A 19,372-nucleotide genomic window follows, 5' to 3' on the forward strand; every position below is an offset into this window, starting at 1 on the left:
CTACCAGCCGTTTGTTGTAGTCCTTAAAAAGGAATTTCTTTAAAAGCAAATATCTCCCTTTGCTTTGAACTTTGAGCGTTGTAACTTTGCAGATGTTGTTTATTCTCAAACAGCAACATTACACACCAACTAAAGTTAGAAAAGTGAAATCATAATCACCCCCCCCTCCCCCCCATCAATTTAAGGATGCATAAAATGTATTTAAAGTCACAATAAAGACATTAATAGTTTCACATAAGATCCTATTTTAAATAAATGCTGTTCTTTTGAACTTCCAATTCATCAAAGAATCCAGAAAAATAAAATGTATCACGGTTTCCACAAAATTATGAAGCAGCACAACTGTTTTCAACATTGATAATAATCAGAAATGTTTCTTGAGCAGCAAATCATCAATTTAAAATTATATCTGAAGGATCATGTGACACTGAAGACTGGAGTAATGATGCTGAAAATTCAGCTTTGATCACAGGAATAAATTACACTTTACTATATATTCACATAGAAAACAGTTGTAATATTTTTTTTACAGTATTACAAAGAGGGCATAACTATGATTTGGAACAATCTTTGTGTCAGGAGTGTGTGTACGGTGTGATTAGACTTACATAAGTCCTGTATTAGATGTAGGCAGGTGGAGCTGGGGAGGTGGAGGGGTTCAGAGGACTGGCCTACAGCGAACACCAACCCAGACTATTGAAATTTTGAGCAAGCAATCTCATTGGCTGCGGAATGAGCACAGGCCAATCAGCTTTTGTCATGTCGTAATCATGTGACTGTAAATCAGCCTGCGCCCTCTTGTGTTTCACGACCGAACCAGATAATCCCATACGTTTCCAACTTGTGTCTTTTGTAGCCGACCAACTTCACGAATCCCGTGTATGCCACTCTTTACATGGGAGCGCACACCAGCCGTAACTCCCTGGCCAGCACAGATGAGAAGAAGGAGCTGCTGTCCCGGGGCGACGAGGAGCCGCTGGTGGACCCGCTGGCTTAGACCCGCCATCCGTTTGGGCCAGACATGGAAAATGCCATTTGCCTTTTAGAGAAAAAGAAAAAGAAGAAAAAAAAACATGAAGAAAATCAATGATTAAGTGTTAACACTGTATAAAATGTACAAAATGAAGGACTACTTTTGTATGTGATTGCAGTATTATATTTTGTTCTTTTACAATTCTTCTGGTCACAACTAAACATCACAAGAGCAAAAGATACATTTTCTAAAAAAAAAAAAAGATGTAGTTTTTGGTTTCAATTTTTAGGTCACCTCCCTTTTACCTTAATAGCCACTACCTCTGTGCAATATGGAGTCAAAAAGAAAAAGATTGGAACAATGACATTTTTTATTTTTGTATGAGATGTATAGAGAAAAATGTTGTTCCATCAGTTGTTGTATGTTTGACTGTGTGGAGAGGGCAACTTTGACATGGAACCAGTGTTTGCTTTAAACTTACTACGATATCAAGCAGATGTGCCAGTTTTACTACTCTCGTTGTAGATTCATAATTATAATTATTTATGAGGATAATCAGTTTCCCGTGCACAGATCCAAACCATTGCAATATTACTTATGCTTATAACAAACTTTTACAGAACCGATTTTTTAAGTGAGAATGTCGGTGTTGTAGATTTGGACACACTTGACTGAAATGTTTCTCATGATCTTAAAACCTTTTGATTGAAAGGCTTCTGCTTAACTGCTTGAAATTAGTTTTATAGACAACAATAAATTGTGCCTATATATGAATCTCTGCAAACCTAAACGTCTTTGTTCAAATGTAAAAAATGAAATGAAATGGGAACACGGAGAGTGAAGGAAAAGCAGCACACATGGAATTACACAATATTAAAGATTTAACATTTTGGTCACTACATAATTGCCATATTTCAGTTGGATAGTAAAGAATGAGTTAGTGTGTCCTAACTTTTGACTGGTACTGTATTTATTTTCAGATGAATGAAATGAAGTGTGGGTTATTGAAGGAGAAAGCAAATCCCAAAACAACAGAAGGCACATTTGTGCGTTGGTTGTAGTGACGTGTTTTTTGAGCACCTTTAAACTGGTTAATGACATTAGAAAGTGAATTTTTACACTTGTTTATACTTGTTTTTAAAATGTCAGTTAAAGATGAAAAACTGATGTGTTCTAATATTGACACACTTTCATCTTGTCTTTTGTAATCTGCCTCTGAAATATACCATCCATCATGTTGCTTATACTTTTAAAATGTATGCTTATTTTTTTTGTTCTCAGTAAATCCATATTCTCCTGCTCAGCTGATTGCTGACGTGCTGCTTTTGTCAGAATACTTATCAGCCATATTGTAAAACATCTTCCAAAAATTACAAACAAAGAACAATAACAACAACCATGTGCAATCATCATCTCAGATCACGGACTAATGCCAGATCTTCTTCAGCTCAACTCTTTTAGTACAAAATACATGGAAGGTTTAAGTTTTATTATATTTTTAAGGATATATAATAATATATATATATATATATATACACTCTAAAAAATGCTGGGTTGTTTCAACCCAATTTTGGGTCAAATATGGACAAACCCAAACGTTGGGTTAAAAATGTAGGCTACTTTATAAATTTAATCCAACGGCTGGGTTTGTCCATATTTGACACAAAATTGGGTTGAAACAACCTAGCATTTTTAGTGTATATATATATATATATAATATATATATATATATATATAATAGGATTTTTTTTTACAATTTTACACAAACAGATAGGCTACATACAAAATAAGGAATCCAGAGAAACTGCTAATTGTGCATTTTTTTTCAGAGCTGTATAATAAAAATACTGTTCAGTGTTGGCTCTGGAGCTTAGGCTATCAACGATACCTCTGGCAAATCATTATATCAGTCATCATTAAACACACCACAATATGTAAACCGTTGTATATTGATGAACATTTATTTTCTAAGTTCAAATTATTTATAGACTGACGCGTAATTATGTGATCAGGAGAGGACGCACAGAGGCGCTGGCTTTAAAACAGTGCAAGAAAGAAACTCTTTTAAAAAATCGTGTTTACTCCGCCCAGTGGCCGTCTAGTGATTGGAGAAACAAAGCTTTTCGAATCTTTGAATCAATTGAATCAAAATGATTCACTGGTTCGAATCGCTGAATCGACACACGCTGGCGCCCCCTGCTGGTTAGAACAGTGCAAATGCAGCGAAAACTTGCATAATAAAAACACTTTCACAAACCAATTGGAAATGTTTTATTGAAATTGTAATGAAAACATATTATCTGATACCATTAAATATAAAGTGTCTTTATAATATGTGCTATTTCATTAAATTGCAGGGCTTGTTCTAGCTTGTTTTATGGAGAGCTTAGTTAATCAGACCAATAGAAGACTATTAACAAAAACTCTTCCCTTTTATTATACAAATATTTCATTAAAATGTACAAAAAAACCAAAACGGTAATGGGTTAATGGGTTAAAAGTTCAAAGCCAAAGAGATGATCGACCCCTAGCGGCGAACTACGGAAACATCGAAAAGGCAATGACGCAACGAAGCCTCGTTTACTGTAATCACGTGGTACGCACTCCGAATCTCTGTTTCGAAACAAATGATTCGCCAAGGTTTCGAAGCTTCACGTCGATTTAAAGCGCCCATCACTAGTTACACGTTTAAATGTAAGTATTGTGTTTTAATTTACTCAAATAGCTAGCGATACAAATGTTAAAAAGCCAAGCGTCTTAAAAAAAACCTAAAAATATCGTTTAAACAATCCGTTAAGTTAGCTGAGCCACTGCATTTGTTCGGTGCTGTGGGGCAAAACGGTAACGTTAACGTTACTATGCTATATAGCATTTCGGTGTGTTTTCTGAGGGAGCAGACTGCTCAATTTATCAAACTGAGGGGCGAAACTTGTGAATTATTCTCCAGAGACAGAAATTCAGCCGGTGTGGCTTGAAGGTAAGACAACAACCCGTTAAATCTCTATAAACAATCTTGTCCTGATGGTTACAGTTAAATGAAAAGTCCTCACCCATACAAAAACCACAGCAATAAGACGATAGATAGATAGATACTGTTTATCTTTGTTGTGTTTTTGTAGTGGTGTCATGCCAGCTTTGGTCATGTTTTAACCAAATTTGGGCGTCCATATCTATGATTTCTGGGGGATTTTTGTGTCTGCCCTCGCGTGTAATTTTTTTATCTTCCTAAGTTTGCATTCCTGTGTTAATATGTTTCTCAAGTGTTTCCTTTTTCTCGTCATTTTGCTTTCAGTGTGTGTAAGTTAGCTGCATCCCTTCGAAGGTCATCGATAAATGAGACTGTCTAACAACACACGGAGGAGGATTTCATATTTGTGATCTAAATGTTAATAATTCAAGGAAGTCCTGCGATTTAAAGCCTCAGATGGATGTGCACAATAGAAAAACTCACCAGCAGGTACATCGTGCCCGACCAGGCATCTAATAAAAACATGTACAATTGATCTGGAATAGACAGCTCTTTAAAAATAACTATTTGAATGTTGTCATAATAAACTTTTATTTTATTTTATTTTTACAGATGGATGATGCTACTGGTCCAAACAACTCTCCTCACCAGGTACATTCATGTTCATCACACACGAAAATCATTCTACAGTCTCTCTTCGTTGTGTTTGTTTTGATGGTAATGTAGTGAGGATTAGTACACGTAACAGTTTAATGTTGTGTATTCAGAAGGTTAGTGCTAGTGGAATATTTAGGGCTGATTTTAACCTTCACAGGGATTTGTTTTTGTTGTTTTTTGGTGAATTGCTCTGTATTCTGGACACTCATAACGTTCCCACAGCACACTTTCAGTCACTAGCTGCGTATATATGGACCCTAATAATCCATTTGTAATCGAACTAGTAGCACAATCGAAATATAAAAATCACATGTAACCACGTCAATTATAATAAATTGGTCAAATCCGATTTGGATTGTAAGGGTAAAGGCTGATTTAAACGTATGTGTCGAACCTACGCGGTAGCTACATCTACGCTATAGAGCTGGTAAGTCCCGCCCCCTCCGTAAAACCCCGCTGGACCTCAAAGTTGAAAAACCGTCAATGCAAGTGAATGGGAGAAAATAATTATTTTCTGGTCCCGTTTGAATTGTGCCATGAATGTGAACATATGTTGTCTGTGAATTTTTTATATAATCTTTCATGTTACAAGTTTGACAGTATATGGTATGATTCGTCGGCTAGCAGTTGTGGAAAAGAAATAACGAGAAAGACTACATGTCGCCTATGTGACGTCACCCCATAAAGTTGACTTACCCGTGGTTTTCGCCAACCTCAACGATTTTGTCCTCTCCCTGAAAGAAGGCGGTGAAGTGCACCAAAGACACAGCCATGTCTAGCGGGATCCGTGAGCTAGAGCCGTGTGCTAGTGGTGTTGACGTTTCAAACGCGTCGAAAGCAGCGAAGAGTTGTAGTCCACAAAGTGCTCTCACACAAAGTCTACCCGTATCAAACTTCTACCCGCTAAATTGTAGCATTCTTCACACGAAAGATTATATAAAAAATTCACAGACAACATATGTTCACATTCATGGCACAATTCAAACGGGACCAGAAAATAATTATTTTCTCCCATTCACTTGCATTGACGTTTTTTCAACTTTGAGGTCCAGCGGGGTTTTCGGAAGGGGCGGGACTTACCAGCTCTATGGCGTAGCCTGACGGTCGACCTCTCCAAAAAATGTTGCAACGTCTCAATTCTACGCGGACCACAAGCGCTGTGATTGGTCTGATAGAAGTGAACCAATCACCAAAGAAGAAGTGCTGTGATCGGTCTACATGTGTAATTGCGCGTCGACGCGGACAACATTGCAAAAGTATAAATGAAACCGATGCATAGCCTACAGCGTAGAACATACTGCGCAGAAGTATGAATCAGCCTTAACTCTTTATAATTAGTATAGTGTAATAAAGTACTTATAAATCATTTGCAAAGTTAATTAATAGTTTATAAACTGTAGCTAATAGACTATACAAATACAAAATATAAATAGTGAGTTCTTCTTTCATTGTCACTGTAATTAACAAATTATTATTGTTTAATTAGCTCATATGTAAAGAGTTATATAATGCTTTAACAACTTATTAACAGAAAATTATATTAATTAAGTGCTTTAAACCAACCTTTATTAGACAGTAATTCCATTTATATTCAGTGTTCATTAAAACACATTAAGCGCGCACACACACACACACACACACACACACACACACACACACACACACACACTTCCCATATCCCTAAACCTACCCATCACAGGAAACATTCTCCATTTTAAAAAATTTAATAAAACATTGTTTTTTATGTTTCTTAAGCTATTTGAATTACGAGGACTCATAAAATGTCCTCATAAACCATGTTTATGTTGTAAAACCAGTGTAGTACACATGTCATTATTCAAATTTTTGTCCTCATAAATCACATAAACAAGAGCACACACACACACACACAAACTCTACCCCTAAACCTGCCCATCATAGAAAACATTCTGCAGTTTTTACGTTTTCCAAAAAAACTCATTCTGTGTGATTTATAAGCTTGTTTCCTCATGGGGAACTCAACTTCGGTCTCCACAGTGCCACGAGTCCACATGAGTCTGTGTGCATTCAGGTTGAAGTCCCCAGCGGGATAGAAAAACATGAACACACACACAAAAGTATATTAGCTATACTTGTGAGGACATTCCATAGGCGTAATGGTTTTTAATAAAACGCTGTTTATTATGTTTTTAAAGCCATTTGAAATACGATGACTCAGGAAATGTCCTCATAAATCACGTTCACGTTGTAATACCAGCTTAATACCAATGTCATTATACAAATTTCTGTGCTCATAAATCACAAAAACAACCACGCACGCACGCACACACACACACACACACACATTTGGTTTGCATGTTTTATAGGGAGTTTTATACAAACTATTTTTTCCCCTAAACCGTACTGATGTATTTTAACAACGTGATTGTGAGTATTTGTATGTAAATCATATAGACAGCATTACCGTATTTATATATTTATTTTTTTAAAGTGGTTATGTTTAGCTTCGGAGATAGGCTTAATATATTTGTAGACATTCTTATGAACTCTTAATAATAATGCAATTAAAGCACTTAATGTAATTTTCCCATATGAGCTATTTAAACAATAACACTTTGTTAACTACAGTGACAATGAATGTTGTTGTTGTTGAATATAGTGTAATAAATGTCATTCAAAAATCCTCATTCCACTCACGCAGACTCTTTTGGGCACGAAGGGCCATTTTTACCGCTTGATAAACATAAGCAGCACGGATCAGGACCTCTCCTAATCAGGTTAACTAGGTTAAGATGGTTAGTATGCGGCAACAGAGGTTGGCAACAGCGAGAACCTCTGTAAATTTGTGCAGTGTGCGCATTACAAAAGATCAAATCTGATTTGAAGCTTGTCACATACAAACACGCTTCATTTAGCTTTCATGTAAACTATGTTCAGATTCATAAATCGGAATGATTTCATTTTGATTGAAACAAAAAGTGTATGTAAACGTAGCTAGTGTCTGATAGAGCTGCACGATTCTGGAGAAATTTCATTATTTTGTATATGTATAAATCACAGTGTCATCAGCATAAAAGTGTACTTTTGCTTGAACGTCCTTACCTAAATCATTTATAAAAACAGAGAACAGAATAGGTCCCAGAATAGACCCCTGGGGGACCCCTTTAGATATCCCAAGAAACTCAGATTTGTGGCCCTCTGCATGGACACACTGAGTCTGATCTACAAAATAGTTTCTAAACCATTTAACAGCATTGGGACAGAAACCCACATCCCTAAGTTTGTTCAGCAACAATTTATGATCTACAAAATCAAACGCCTTGGATAAATCCAGACTGCGGCAATTAACATTTTGTCAAAAGCTAAATGACATGTATTTTGTTTAGTTGCCAATCCAGAATCGCGGGAGAATCATGATCTCTATTTTAAACCAAAAAGAAAAATATTCTCAATTTATTCAGAATCGTGCGGTCAAATGTTTAATAGACAATAAGCAGAATCGTTGTCATTTAGGAATAAGGGTATTTGAATCGAGATCATGATCTTTTAATGAGTAATTATGCAGCTCATAGTACCAACTGTTACATAAAACCCCAGTAAAGTCGGTTTTATTCAAATGTGTGTCCAGACAGAAATTTATTTATTTATTTTTAAGTCTCTTTCGATTTCAAATACTATACTAATGCAAAATGTTGTTTATACTTTTGTTTTTTGTTTACAGATTGTGTCGCAGTTCCGAAATGAAAATGAGATTTTTGTACCGAGACTGAGATGGACTGGAAATAGCATGGTAAGTTCTCAAGTCAAACTCAAAAATGCCATTTTGTTCTGAACTGGGATTGTGCTTAGAGCTGCAAACAGCATTTATTCTCATTATCAATTACTCAGTGAATGGACTTTATGCACAGCTGCACTACTTCCTGAACTTTAGCCAGCTCCTTTGTTTCTTGTCTGCCATTATTGGACAAACTGATTAATCCAGGTGTGCCTGACCAACAACAATAATCAGACACACCTGGATTAATCAGTTTGTCCAATAATGGAAGACAGGAAACAAAGGAGCTGGCTAAAGTTCAGGAAGTAGTGCAGCTGTGCCTAAAGTCCATTGTATTCTTAAAGTGTCAGGAATTGAAGACACGTGCGCACGCACGCTGCTAGTTCATGTTTAGAGCACTAGAGTATATGAAACATGTCCATAAAAACTTGAAACGCGGTTGCTCCGGTCCGTATATGATCTTGTATGATCCGCATTGCGAGCGTTGTTAAACTCATCGTAGCGTTCGGCGCAGAAACCGCTCTCATGCGCGTTGTTGTTACATGTTGTTTGAATTCTCCACTGTAATGTGATCTCATGAGTAATCCAGCGCAGTGATTGGGTTAAGAGTTCATTCTCATGAATAAATGCAGAGAAACACTCAGAACTGAGATTCCGTGACGTTGCTTCGACTTGGCTTTTCAACCCTTTTTTTAAAATCAGTTTTTATCAGATGTAGAGATGCCCCGATCGATCGGCCAGGGACTAGAACCCTGACGATTAATAGTTGAGAAAGATAACGCCTGTTGTGCAACAGTATATTGGATCTGTGCATAAAGTCTTAAAGTCACAGCAGCCTAATATTCCTTGCTGCTGTCTGTCATGTTAATCAAAAAACAAAAGACAGAAAATCACTCGCTGCTCTTGACTGAATAACTTTAATTGTAAGCATTAATCTGTATTTCATTTTTAAAATTAAGACTATCCAGTGATATTTTACTTTTGATTTAATTTAATTTCTGTTGTATTTCTTACCGGAATACTAACTTACTGTCAGACCCAGCTGAAAAACTTAAAGCCATGTTTATTTCATATCTCTCTTTTTTCAATTGCATTTATTTATGCCGTTGTTTGCAATTTGTTTATTTGTTCTTATTTTATTACTTATTACTTTCTACTTTTGTTTTTTACGAAAAAAATTTAGCATTGAAGGAAAATAGATGCTGTCAATTATAGTGCCTGGAAAGAAAATTGTAATCTACAAAAATCTGTATCGGCAGGTCTCACTTAAAAAAAATCGTAATCGACCAAGAAAATTACAATCGGTACATGTCTAATCAGATCTCCTTTTTTTTGTCAGATCAACGGTCCAAAATATTGCAAAAATTACTTGAACGATTAAGAGATGATCAAAATACACATTTGCACATTTATTTCTGTTAATTTTCTAATTAATTCAATAATTGTGACAGTTCTATATGTTTTATATTCTATATTTACAGTTCTATATTTATGTATAGGCCTATATATTATTTTTTTTGTTTAGATGAAAGACATGGATCTTCAAGATTCTTACGATCTCTATGATTCTACATCAGAGAGTTCAGATTCCTACATTTCAGATATCTTTTCCGAAACTGACAGTGATGATAATAACCTCATACCAGACCAGACAAAACTTCAGCTTCTTGACGAAATGGATGTTGATGAATCTGGCTCAGCGAGTTCCCCCGTCTGCGAGACAACGTCTGACAAAATGACCTTTGATAGGCACAGCCCTACATCTGAAGCGTCTGGCACAGCAGAAGAACCCTGTTCAAGTCAGAACACTAAAGACGGCATAGTTGTCAGTGCATACCAGAAAAGAGGAGGCAGCCGAGTGTACGACAAGAGACATTACTGCTTGTATTGCCATAAGCCTTATGCTAAGATGGCAAGGCATCTGGAAGGCTCACATAAGAAAAAATCTGATGTGGCGAAAGCTCTAAGCTTTCCGAAGGGATCCAAGGAGAGAAGAAAACTGCTAGATTATATTCGCAACAGAGGAAACTATGCTCACAATGCTGCGGTTGTGAAATCAGGAAAGGGGGAACTAGTGCCCTTTAAACGGCCACCTAAAGAAGCGCAGGCAGATGATTTCATGCACTGTGTATACTGTCAAGGGCTTTTCATAAGAAAGGTCCTGTGGCGACATATGCGTTATTGTAGACTTAAACCTCGCTCAGTCACCCCCAAACCAGGAAAATTTCGTGTTCAGTCTTTGTGTAGATACACAGGGCCTGTGCCTTCAAACATAACTAAACAACTGTGGGGAGTAATCACTACCATGACCCCTGACCCGATCACGGATATAATAAAAAATGACAAAGTAATTGTTGATTTTGGACAGCACTTGTTAAACAAAGGTGGGGTTTCAGCCCAGAATAAACAGGGCGTGCGAGAGAAGATGCGAGAATTGGGAAGGCTGCTTGACAATGCTAGGAGAGTCACCACCTTAAAAACAATGAAAGATTGTGTAAATCCAAAGAAGTACATGGAGACTGTCAAAGCTGTCAAGTACACATGTGGGTATGACATTGAATCTGACAAGTTCTTGATTCCAACACTCGCCACCAAGCTTGGGAATTCCCTAGTTAAAGTAAACAAAGTCTTGAAAGCTCAAGGTTTACTCTCAAACAACAAAGAGCTTGTGAAGAACGCCAGTGAGTTTCAAGAGATCCACGAGGAGAAGTGGAACGAGATGATCTCGGCTACAGCGTTGAGGAACATCAGGGAAGCGAAGAGTAACGTGCCCACTATCATGCCCTTTACTGAAGACGTCCAGAAAATGCATGCGTATCTCAGTCAAGTGCAAGATAAGTGGAACAGTTCCCTCTCTGAAAGTCCCTCTACTAAAGCCTGGATGGAGCTGGCGAAGGTGTGTCTAGCCCAGGTGACTCTCTTTAACCGGCGCAGGGAAGGAGAGGTGGCCAACATGCCTTTGTCTGCATTTTTGTCAAGAGACAAGTTTGATCCGCATGTGGATGTGGGCTGGGCGCTCTCCGAAGTGGAAAAAATACTCTGCAGAAACTTCTCAATGATAGTCACCAGAGGAACGCAAGGTTGGCCCGTTCCAATTCTTCTGACTCCCAAAATGTTGAGTGCCTTAGACCTTCTTGTTCAGCAGAGAGAGGCTTGTGGGGTTCTGAAAGACAATGGGTTTTTGTTTGCGAGGCCAGAAGCCATGACGCATCTCCAAGGGTCAGACTGCCTCCGTGGCTTCGCAAAAGCGTGTGGTGCAAAGTTTCCCAAGTCACTGACATCTACCAAACTGCGAAAGCAAGCCGCGACCCTTTCAACAGTGCTGAATATGACCGACACAGAGATGGAGCAGCTCGCCAACTTTCTTGGACATTACATAATAATCCATCGTGAGTTCTGCCGGCTCCCTGAGAAGACCCTGCATCTCGCCAAGATCAGCAAAGTATTAATGGCTCTCGAGCAAGGACGATTAGCGGAGTTCCATGGCAAGAACTGGGATGAAATTGGGATCGATCCTGACGGTGTGTTCATTTATTTGGCAATTTTACAATAAGGTTCATTAGTTAATGTATTAACTAACATGAACTAACACTGAGCAATACATTTTGATTACACTTTATTTTAAGGTTTCATTGTTACAGAGTAATTATATATTTAAGTAATATTAATTAGCTACATGTACTTACTTTAGGGTTAGTGTAGGATTAGGATTTGGTTGAGGGTTAGTTGCATGTAATTATGCATAATTTACTGTTATTACTATGGTAAGTACATGTAACAAGGATACTGTAAAATAAAATGTTACCTACATTTGTTACAGTATTTATTCATATTTATTAATGTTAGTTAATAAAAATATAGCTGTTCATTGTTTGTTAATTTTATTCACGGTTACTAAGATTAATTAATGCTGTAGAAGTACTGTTCATTCTTACTTCATGTTAACTAAAGTAGTTATGAACCTTATTGTAAAGTGTTACCATTTGTTATATTTTTGTTATTTTTTCCTGTTTACCACTTTCTGCTGAATCACGTTGTGAAGCTGTGCTTTGTATGACCTCCACAGAGAAAGTTGTAAACTGTGACGAGGAAGACGGCCACATACCGGAGGGACACTGTTCATCTACTGTTTATGGTTTGTATTACTCAACTTCAAGTAGCTTTACTGTCATTTGAAATGATTACTATTGCTATGTCTTATATAATTCTTTGAACATGCTAGATGGATTTCTGTTTTTCCAAAATAAATCCAAAAATGTTGATGAATGAATGTATAAAAAGTAGGGCTGGGGGAATTAAAGCGTTAATCGTTGCGATTAATTTGAGATGTTTAACGCATTAAAAAATGTGTGTGTGTGTCGTTCACGGCCCAAATGCTCCAAGCATGTACCGATCACGCACTGGAAAAGCAAAGTCCGCTCAAATAACGTGAGTTTTCTCAGTACACTTCTGTTTGCAATAGCCCTACTGAGCTGGTATAGTCATGCTGGGCAACAATGGTAAAATTACCTGCTCTGATCACATGATGTGGTAATAATAGCTTTGTATGACTATATTTTATTTTGATAATTTGTAAAAAAAAAAAAAAAAAAAAAAATCTGTTAAATCTTAGTATGTTGCATAGAACTGAATGAAGAATAATACAGTGGGGAGAACAAGTATTTGATACACTGCTGATTTTGCAGGTTTTCCCACTTACAAAGCATGTAGAAGTCTGTAATTTGTATCTCTTCAACTGTGAGAGACGGAATCGAAAACAAAAATCCAGAAAATCACATTGTATGATTTTTAAATAATTAATTTGCATTTTATTGCATGCGACTAAAACGTAATTTTTTTCCTCTTGTGATAAGTCATTCCAAAGATTATGGCAACAGATGTCGCTAGGTTTACATTTATCCCAGCAACCGCACTAGCCATTATTATTAATGGAAGGAGACGTATGTGTTATCTCACCATTAATGGAGAGGAAATCCCCTTATACTGTGAGCGGCACTTATGAGGAGTTTCTGGGTGTTTCTCCCTCATTTCTGCTTCGAGGTCTTGAATGTGGCATTTCTTTGTTGTTTAGAATCCTGTATTCCCGTAATTCTTTTGTCTTTTATGAGTTAAAGGGGTCATGACATGTTTTTTTTTTATTTTATTATTATGTTCCCTTAGGTGCAATTATAGTATTACTATAGTTTTTTTTACAAAAAACTTTTAAAATGTAGTGATTTATGACCTTTTCCCTGTTTCTCATCCTCTGATTCAAACAGTCTGTTTTGGGGGTGTTTCCCCTTTAAGAGTTCAGTGTTAACGCCCACTGTTATGATTGGCTAACGTCAGTGCCTACATCAATTATTAACGCCCCCAGCCAGAACATTTGCGGATTCAGCGTAGTTTAACATGGATCCAGAACGAGCTGTATTTAGAGCTTGATTAAATAAATGATTCGTTTATAATGGGGAGGACGTCTTAAGCTATGAAACTTGCAGGACGTTTTAATGGTACAAAGACCTCTTATATACCAAAAGATCAAGGCAAATTTGGTTTCTCATGTCATGACCCCTTTAAATAAATAACTCTGTCTCGTCTTCTGACCAAACCCACCGCGCCGTATACGCCAGGTGACCTGTAAATGCGGAAAAACTGTTTCCATTGCAGTTTTGCAAAATACTGATGTAGGATTCCGAACTATTCGCTATTCTTTGTCCTTTTATTTATTTCTTTTTTTCTGACCACTTTCAGGTAAAACTACCCAGAGGAAAAAACCCTGGCAGCAGACAGAGGTCCAGGCGGTGCAAAGGCACATGATGCATTTCATCACATCTTGTACTGTACCAGCAAAGAGTGACTGTGAGAAGTGTTTAAAGGCTGAACCAGAAGCTCTGAAGAACCGGGACTGGAAGAACCTGAAATTCTTCATATATAACCGCATTACAGCTTATAAAAAGACTTTGCAGTGCAAATAATATGAAGATTACCAACTCTGGTAGCATGGCAGTTTTTGTATACATTTGCCTTTTTCCATGTTGCAAGTTGTTCCAGAGATACCTACTTTTCTTCTAAACTGGTCAAAACTCCAGACAAACTTGTAGGATATTGATCAACTTTATTGTTAGACCAGTAATTTTCAGCTTGTGGCCTTTATCAGTCATAAACATACTGCAAACATCATTTCAAATAGGGTACGTGTGAGGCAAAAAAAACAACAACCAAATATTTACATCCACACACATAAAAATTCAGTATCCTACAAGTTTTGCTAGAGTTTTGAGCTAGTTTTTGTTTATATTTGTATGTCTCTACCTGAAATTTTTTATACTTTTTAGTATTATAACGATAGTTTGTTTTGAGGTTCATGCAAGTGGAAAGGTTTAAAGGTTAGACTTGATGGTTTTGACAATATCCAGACAGTAATCTTTGTATATAATGGAGAATGGATGATTTTTTTACTGCTTCATTCACTTCAATCACACTGATATTCCTATCAAATATAGTAGCATCAGTCAATCGAACCAAATATTCTGTGTTGTGAAGATGACTACATGGATAACACTAGCCCACACTAGGTTTCACAGACGAGGCTTAAGCTAGTCCCAGACTACAATGCATGTTTGAGCTGTTTTAACTGAAAGCTACTTGCACTGGCATATTTTAAAATATGTCAGTGCCATTGTTTTGTCTCAACATGCACATCGGTCATATTTTTTTCTAAGGCATGTTTATAAATGTTACATAAATGTAAGGCTGGGTATCGGTAAATAAAAATAGATATCGATACCAGTACCTTGACTTTGATGCAGGTTCCTGAACGATACTTTGTTCAATACAAATTTTATGAAACCTGTTTTAACATTACATTACATATTACCTAAAAAAAATAGTTTGGTAGTAAGTTTGTTGACTTTTTTTTACAGATTCAATGACTTATATAGGCCACTGGGGGGCAGAATATATGCCTTGCGCTCAAGTACACACATAAAGCTAGCCGCAAAGCACTGGCAAAAGTAGCCAGGAGACATTTTAATTGCTTATTAATAAACTAGTGTTTTCTGAGTCAGTGTTGGCTGCAAAGATGAAGTTGATGTTGCTGACTCGTCATATCTGCAGTGTAGTGAACATGTGCATGCCTATGAGAGAAATGCACCTTTCATTTGGATCATATAGAGATGTTTTCGATTCGAATTGGTCAGTTTAGACATCTCAAGCTTTCTATATCCCTATTTGTCATGTTTGTGAGGCACATAGCCTATACACTGAGTTTCGGGTTAATTTGTGACGCGCTCCAGTTCTTCTGGCAGTCGAAGACTGAGCAACTTTCTGCTCTTAAGTTTATTCCGTAAACTGTCAAGTGCTTCAGCAGATTTGTCATGTTGCCAGTCTTGGAAGCAATTATCTTGTCACAAATGTTGCATCGTGGGCTGTTGGCATCAAGCCTAGTGAAATGTAGCCACACTTTTTATCTTTTCCGCATCTTTTACATCTATGGGGGTTGGGATGCTTACAGGTGGCTCACTGACAATAGCGAGATTAAACCCCTTAGGTATCGAAATTTGGTACCAAACGACAAGATGTTTTTGATGCTCAATGGTATCGAGGCATTTCGTTCAGTGCCTAAAAAGTATCAAACGCGATACCCAGCCCTACTTAAATGTCCTAATTGAACTAAGACCTAATCCTGGCTTAATCTAAACCCTGTCTGTGAAACCGGGCCTAGGTGTGCTATGCAAGAGTGAGACTTTGCATCACTAGCACCATTTGCAGGCCTCACTACATCTCTACGTTATTTACAGAATGAACAACTAATCTGATGTTTTGTACTGCTACTGTATCTTTTAATTCTGCTTAGTTGTATACAGTATAAAAGTTGTATAAATGGACAAATGAAATCTGAGGATTTACTTAATATAAAAGTATATAATTTATTATTAGAAATATGCCTATTGTTGCAAGGTCCCCACAAATCAAATGGGAAATTGTGCAATTAATGCAAATAACATGCAAATGAGGTCCCGATCAGGCATGTTCAAATTATTTTTCAGAAGTCCCCATTTAGCATGGTCAAGTCATCGATTCAGATCTCTGAAGTCGTGTGTAAGCTAACAAAGCTATGGTTAGTAGTATGCCTGTTTTCCACAGTAGACCTCTAGAACCATTAGAAAGGGAGGATCATAAACTTGGTCCCAATACAACAGGAATGTGTGTGTGAAATCATTGTTTTTTTTCCAATTGTACATTTTTCATGAGTTCATCTGCACATTCAGTCTTGATAGATAGTGGTAAAAGAATTTGGCTTGCTGTCCTTGAAGGAGGAGCTCGGTCCTGAGCTTACAGAATTACAGAATACACATATGACCCGGAGAAGGGCTACATATGGAAAAACACTGGGGTGTCCAGCCCGCAGGGTGGAATGTTTCAACCCCAGGGGTGGCAAGGTGGCTTGCCAAGGGAAAGACGCATGCTCAGAGACGCTTACAGTGGAAATACACATGTCGGGGTTACCGAGGGGGAACCATGCACATGGCGGCACCTAGCCAACGCGAAAGCTGACGTCAACAGTGCTGGAGAAACTCAGGACTTCTCGGGGAGGCTCACCTGAGGAGAATATCACACGTATTCAGTCCGTGGAGTGGAATGGCGAGTAAGCAAAGACACCTGAGCAGGTCCTAGTACCGGCTGGTTGAAGCGAGTATATGAAAGGACACTGGCTCCACTCGGAGATTGTAGAATCTCGTGAACGTGATGGGTGTCGGCCAGCCTGCAGCTCTGATATGTCTGTTAGCGAGGCGCGATGTGCTAGAGCCCAAGAGGAAACCACACTCCGGGTGGAGTGGGCCTTCGCACCAAGGGGGCATGGTCGAACTTGCTGCTGGTATGCCAAAGCAATGGCGTCCACTATCAGTGAGACAACCTTTGCTTGGAGAGAGCCTTTCCCTTCAGCTTCCCACCATAACAGACAAAGAGCTGGTCTGAGGTCCTGAAACACTGCGTTCTGTCTACGTACTGGACAGAGCAGTCAAGGCTGGGTCTGCCTCCTCTAGGGGCAGCGCTTGCAGCTGGTTCACCACCTGGTCTCGAAAGGGAGTGGTGGGAACCTTGGGCACATATCCAGGCCGGGGTCTCAGGAACACGTGAGAATCGGCCGGTCCGAATTCCAGGCACGCTTCGTCAACGGAACATACCTGCAGGTTCCCTATCTTAATGGAGGCCAATGCAACCAGAAGCGCTGTCTTAACTGACAGGAACTTAAGCTCCACTGATTGTAGAGGCTCAAGGGAGCACTCTGCAGAGCAGTTAAACCACTGAGAGGTCCCAAGAGGCAATGAGAGGAGGGCAAGGAGGATTCAGTCTCCTCCCTCCTCTCAGGAACCTGATGAACAGGTCGTGCTTTCCCACGGACTTACCTTAGACTGCGTCGTGATATGCGGCGATAGCTGCAGCATAAACTTTCAGGGTGGAGGGAGACAGACTTCGCTCCAACCCATCTTGCAGGAAGGAAAGCACGACACTGATCGGGCATTTATGGGTTCTTCTCGGTGAGAAGAGCACCAGGTGACGAAGACGTACCACTTCAACGCATAGACATGTCTGTGGACGATGCTCTAGCGGAAGTGAAGGTAGCCACTTTGGGTACTCAAACCTGCCTCGTCCCGTTCAGGAGCCACACATGGAGGTTCCAAAGAGCGGGATGAGAGTGCCATAGGGTGCCCCGTCCCTGAGAAAGGAGGTCCTTCCTCAAAGGAATAGGCCAGGGAGGTGATGTTGCGAGGAGTACAAGTTCGGAGAACCAGGACACGACATACAGCGGGAGTGTAGACCACCTTATCGGTTGATGTACGCTACTGACCGAGTCGAATTACATACCGAGAAAAGAGATCCTCTGCACGGGGCAAAGTTTGCTCTTCTCCCAATTGACCCGAATGCCCAGATGAGCTAGGTGCCGGAGCACACATGGTCTCGAGAGTGAGCTAGGATCAGCCAGTCATCGAGATAGTTCCGGATGCGAACCCCGTGTTGCCGTAGCGGCACAATGGCTGCCTCAACGACCTTCGTGAAGATGCAAGGAGACAGGGCTAGCCCAAATGGGAGAACCGCGCACTGGTATGCCCGCCCCTTGAAAACAGACCGTAGGAACGGTCTGTGTCGAGGAAGAATGGAGACATGGAAGTAGGCGTCCTTCAGGTAGATCGCTGCAAACCAATCCTGTGGCCACACACATTCGAAAATGCGTTTCGCCGTGAGCACTTTGAACGGAAGCCTGTGAAGGGATCGGTTCAAGACGCGCAGGTTCAGGATTGGCCGTAACCCAACGGTTTCTTGGGTACAATGAAGTAGGGGCTGAAGAACCCGGACCTCATTTCGGCTGGAGGGGCAGTCACGATCGCACCCTTCGCCAGTAGGGTAGCGACCTCCGCTCTCATGACAGGGGCATTGCCACCGGCCATAGAGTAGCGGACTCCGCGGAAACGGGGAGGAGACCGTGCGAACTGAATCGCATAGCCGAACCTAATGGTTCTCGCGACCCAGCGGGACAGGTTGGGAAGGCCTTGCCAGGCTCCCAAGGACTGTACCAGCGGGGTCATGCGAACTACAGACGTACCCTCAGTGGTGCAGCCAGGCGGAATGACTGGCCCGGACGTGGGAGGCGTAGCGTCCCGGTGTAGGGGCACGGTCATTAGCCGCGTCCTGACAGAGGAGTCCAGGGAAGGATCAGCGTTCCGTGGGGGTCTGCTCTGACAGGGGTCTGGCGACAGAGGGGGATGAGAGTGACGAGGCTCGTAAGCGGCGCGCACTGCCGTCCGCACACTCTGGGGGCTCAGAGATGCAATGCCAGTTCTCTGGAAGAAGAGGTTCACTGCAACCACCTCCTGGAAAGAACTGCAACCCATCTCTGAGCTGCCCGTAACGGGAGCGCTGGGGCTGGGGCACCTTCCTGCGACTACCTCCACGGCACGACCAGGGTGAAGGCTGCTGCTAGGGCCGGGCGGGAGGGAGAGTCGCAGGAGGGCGCCGAGCGGACTGAGGCGGCTGAGTG

General features: G+C 39.9%; 2 protein-coding genes across 6 annotated transcripts in view; both read left to right on the top strand.

The window, feature by feature from the left end:
• Nucleotides 1-2,276, top strand: part of lrp1aa (low density lipoprotein receptor-related protein 1Aa) — a 187,818-nt gene extending 185,542 nt beyond the window's left edge. For all 4 annotated transcript variants that reach the window (XM_079597544.1, XM_079597546.1, XM_079597545.1 and 1 more), the window contains exon 89: nucleotides 857-2,276. In XM_079597544.1, coding sequence (XP_079453670.1) covers nucleotides 857-997 — 141 coding nt within the window. In that variant the 3' untranslated portion in view covers nucleotides 998-2,276. The remainder of the gene's footprint in view (nucleotides 1-856) is intronic.
• A 1,284-nt stretch (nucleotides 2,277-3,560) lies between these two features.
• LOC306990595 (uncharacterized protein) lies at nucleotides 3,561-16,223 on the top strand. 2 transcript variants are annotated; one of them, XM_079597625.1, is made up of 7 exons: nucleotides 3,561-3,667; nucleotides 4,266-4,430; nucleotides 4,554-4,592; nucleotides 8,299-8,367; nucleotides 9,878-11,873; nucleotides 12,419-12,487; nucleotides 14,083-16,216. In XM_079597625.1, the coding sequence occupies exons 2-7, from the start codon at nucleotides 4,398-4,400 to the stop codon at nucleotides 14,304-14,306; spliced, it is 2,430 nt and encodes an 809-aa protein (XP_079453751.1). In that variant the 5' UTR covers nucleotides 3,561-3,667; nucleotides 4,266-4,397; the 3' UTR covers nucleotides 14,307-16,216. The 2 variants fall into 2 exon arrangements, with proteins under 2 accessions (XP_079453751.1, XP_079453752.1); XM_079597626.1 differs by having other exon boundaries at nucleotides 3,608-3,950; nucleotides 14,083-16,223.
• The last annotated feature ends 3,149 nt before the right edge of the window (nucleotides 16,224-19,372 follow it).

Source organism: Phoxinus phoxinus (genome assembly GCF_949152265.1).
Source record: "Phoxinus phoxinus genome assembly, chromosome: 22".
Taxonomy (NCBI): domain Eukaryota; kingdom Metazoa; phylum Chordata; class Actinopteri; order Cypriniformes; family Leuciscidae; genus Phoxinus; species Phoxinus phoxinus.

Bases quoted from the DNA above. Each gene is read 5' to 3' on its own strand.
- LOC306990595 (XM_079597625.1), top strand. From the start codon at position 4,398: ATGGATGTGCACAATAGAAAAACTCACCAGCAG. The intron at 4,431-4,553 runs GTACATCGTGCC...TTATTTTTACAG, and splicing joins ATAGAAAAACTCACCAGCAG to ATGGATGATGCTACTGGTCC. The intron at 8,368-9,877 runs GTAAGTTCTCAA...TTTTTTGTTTAG, and splicing joins GATGGACTGGAAATAGCATG to ATGAAAGACATGGATCTTCA.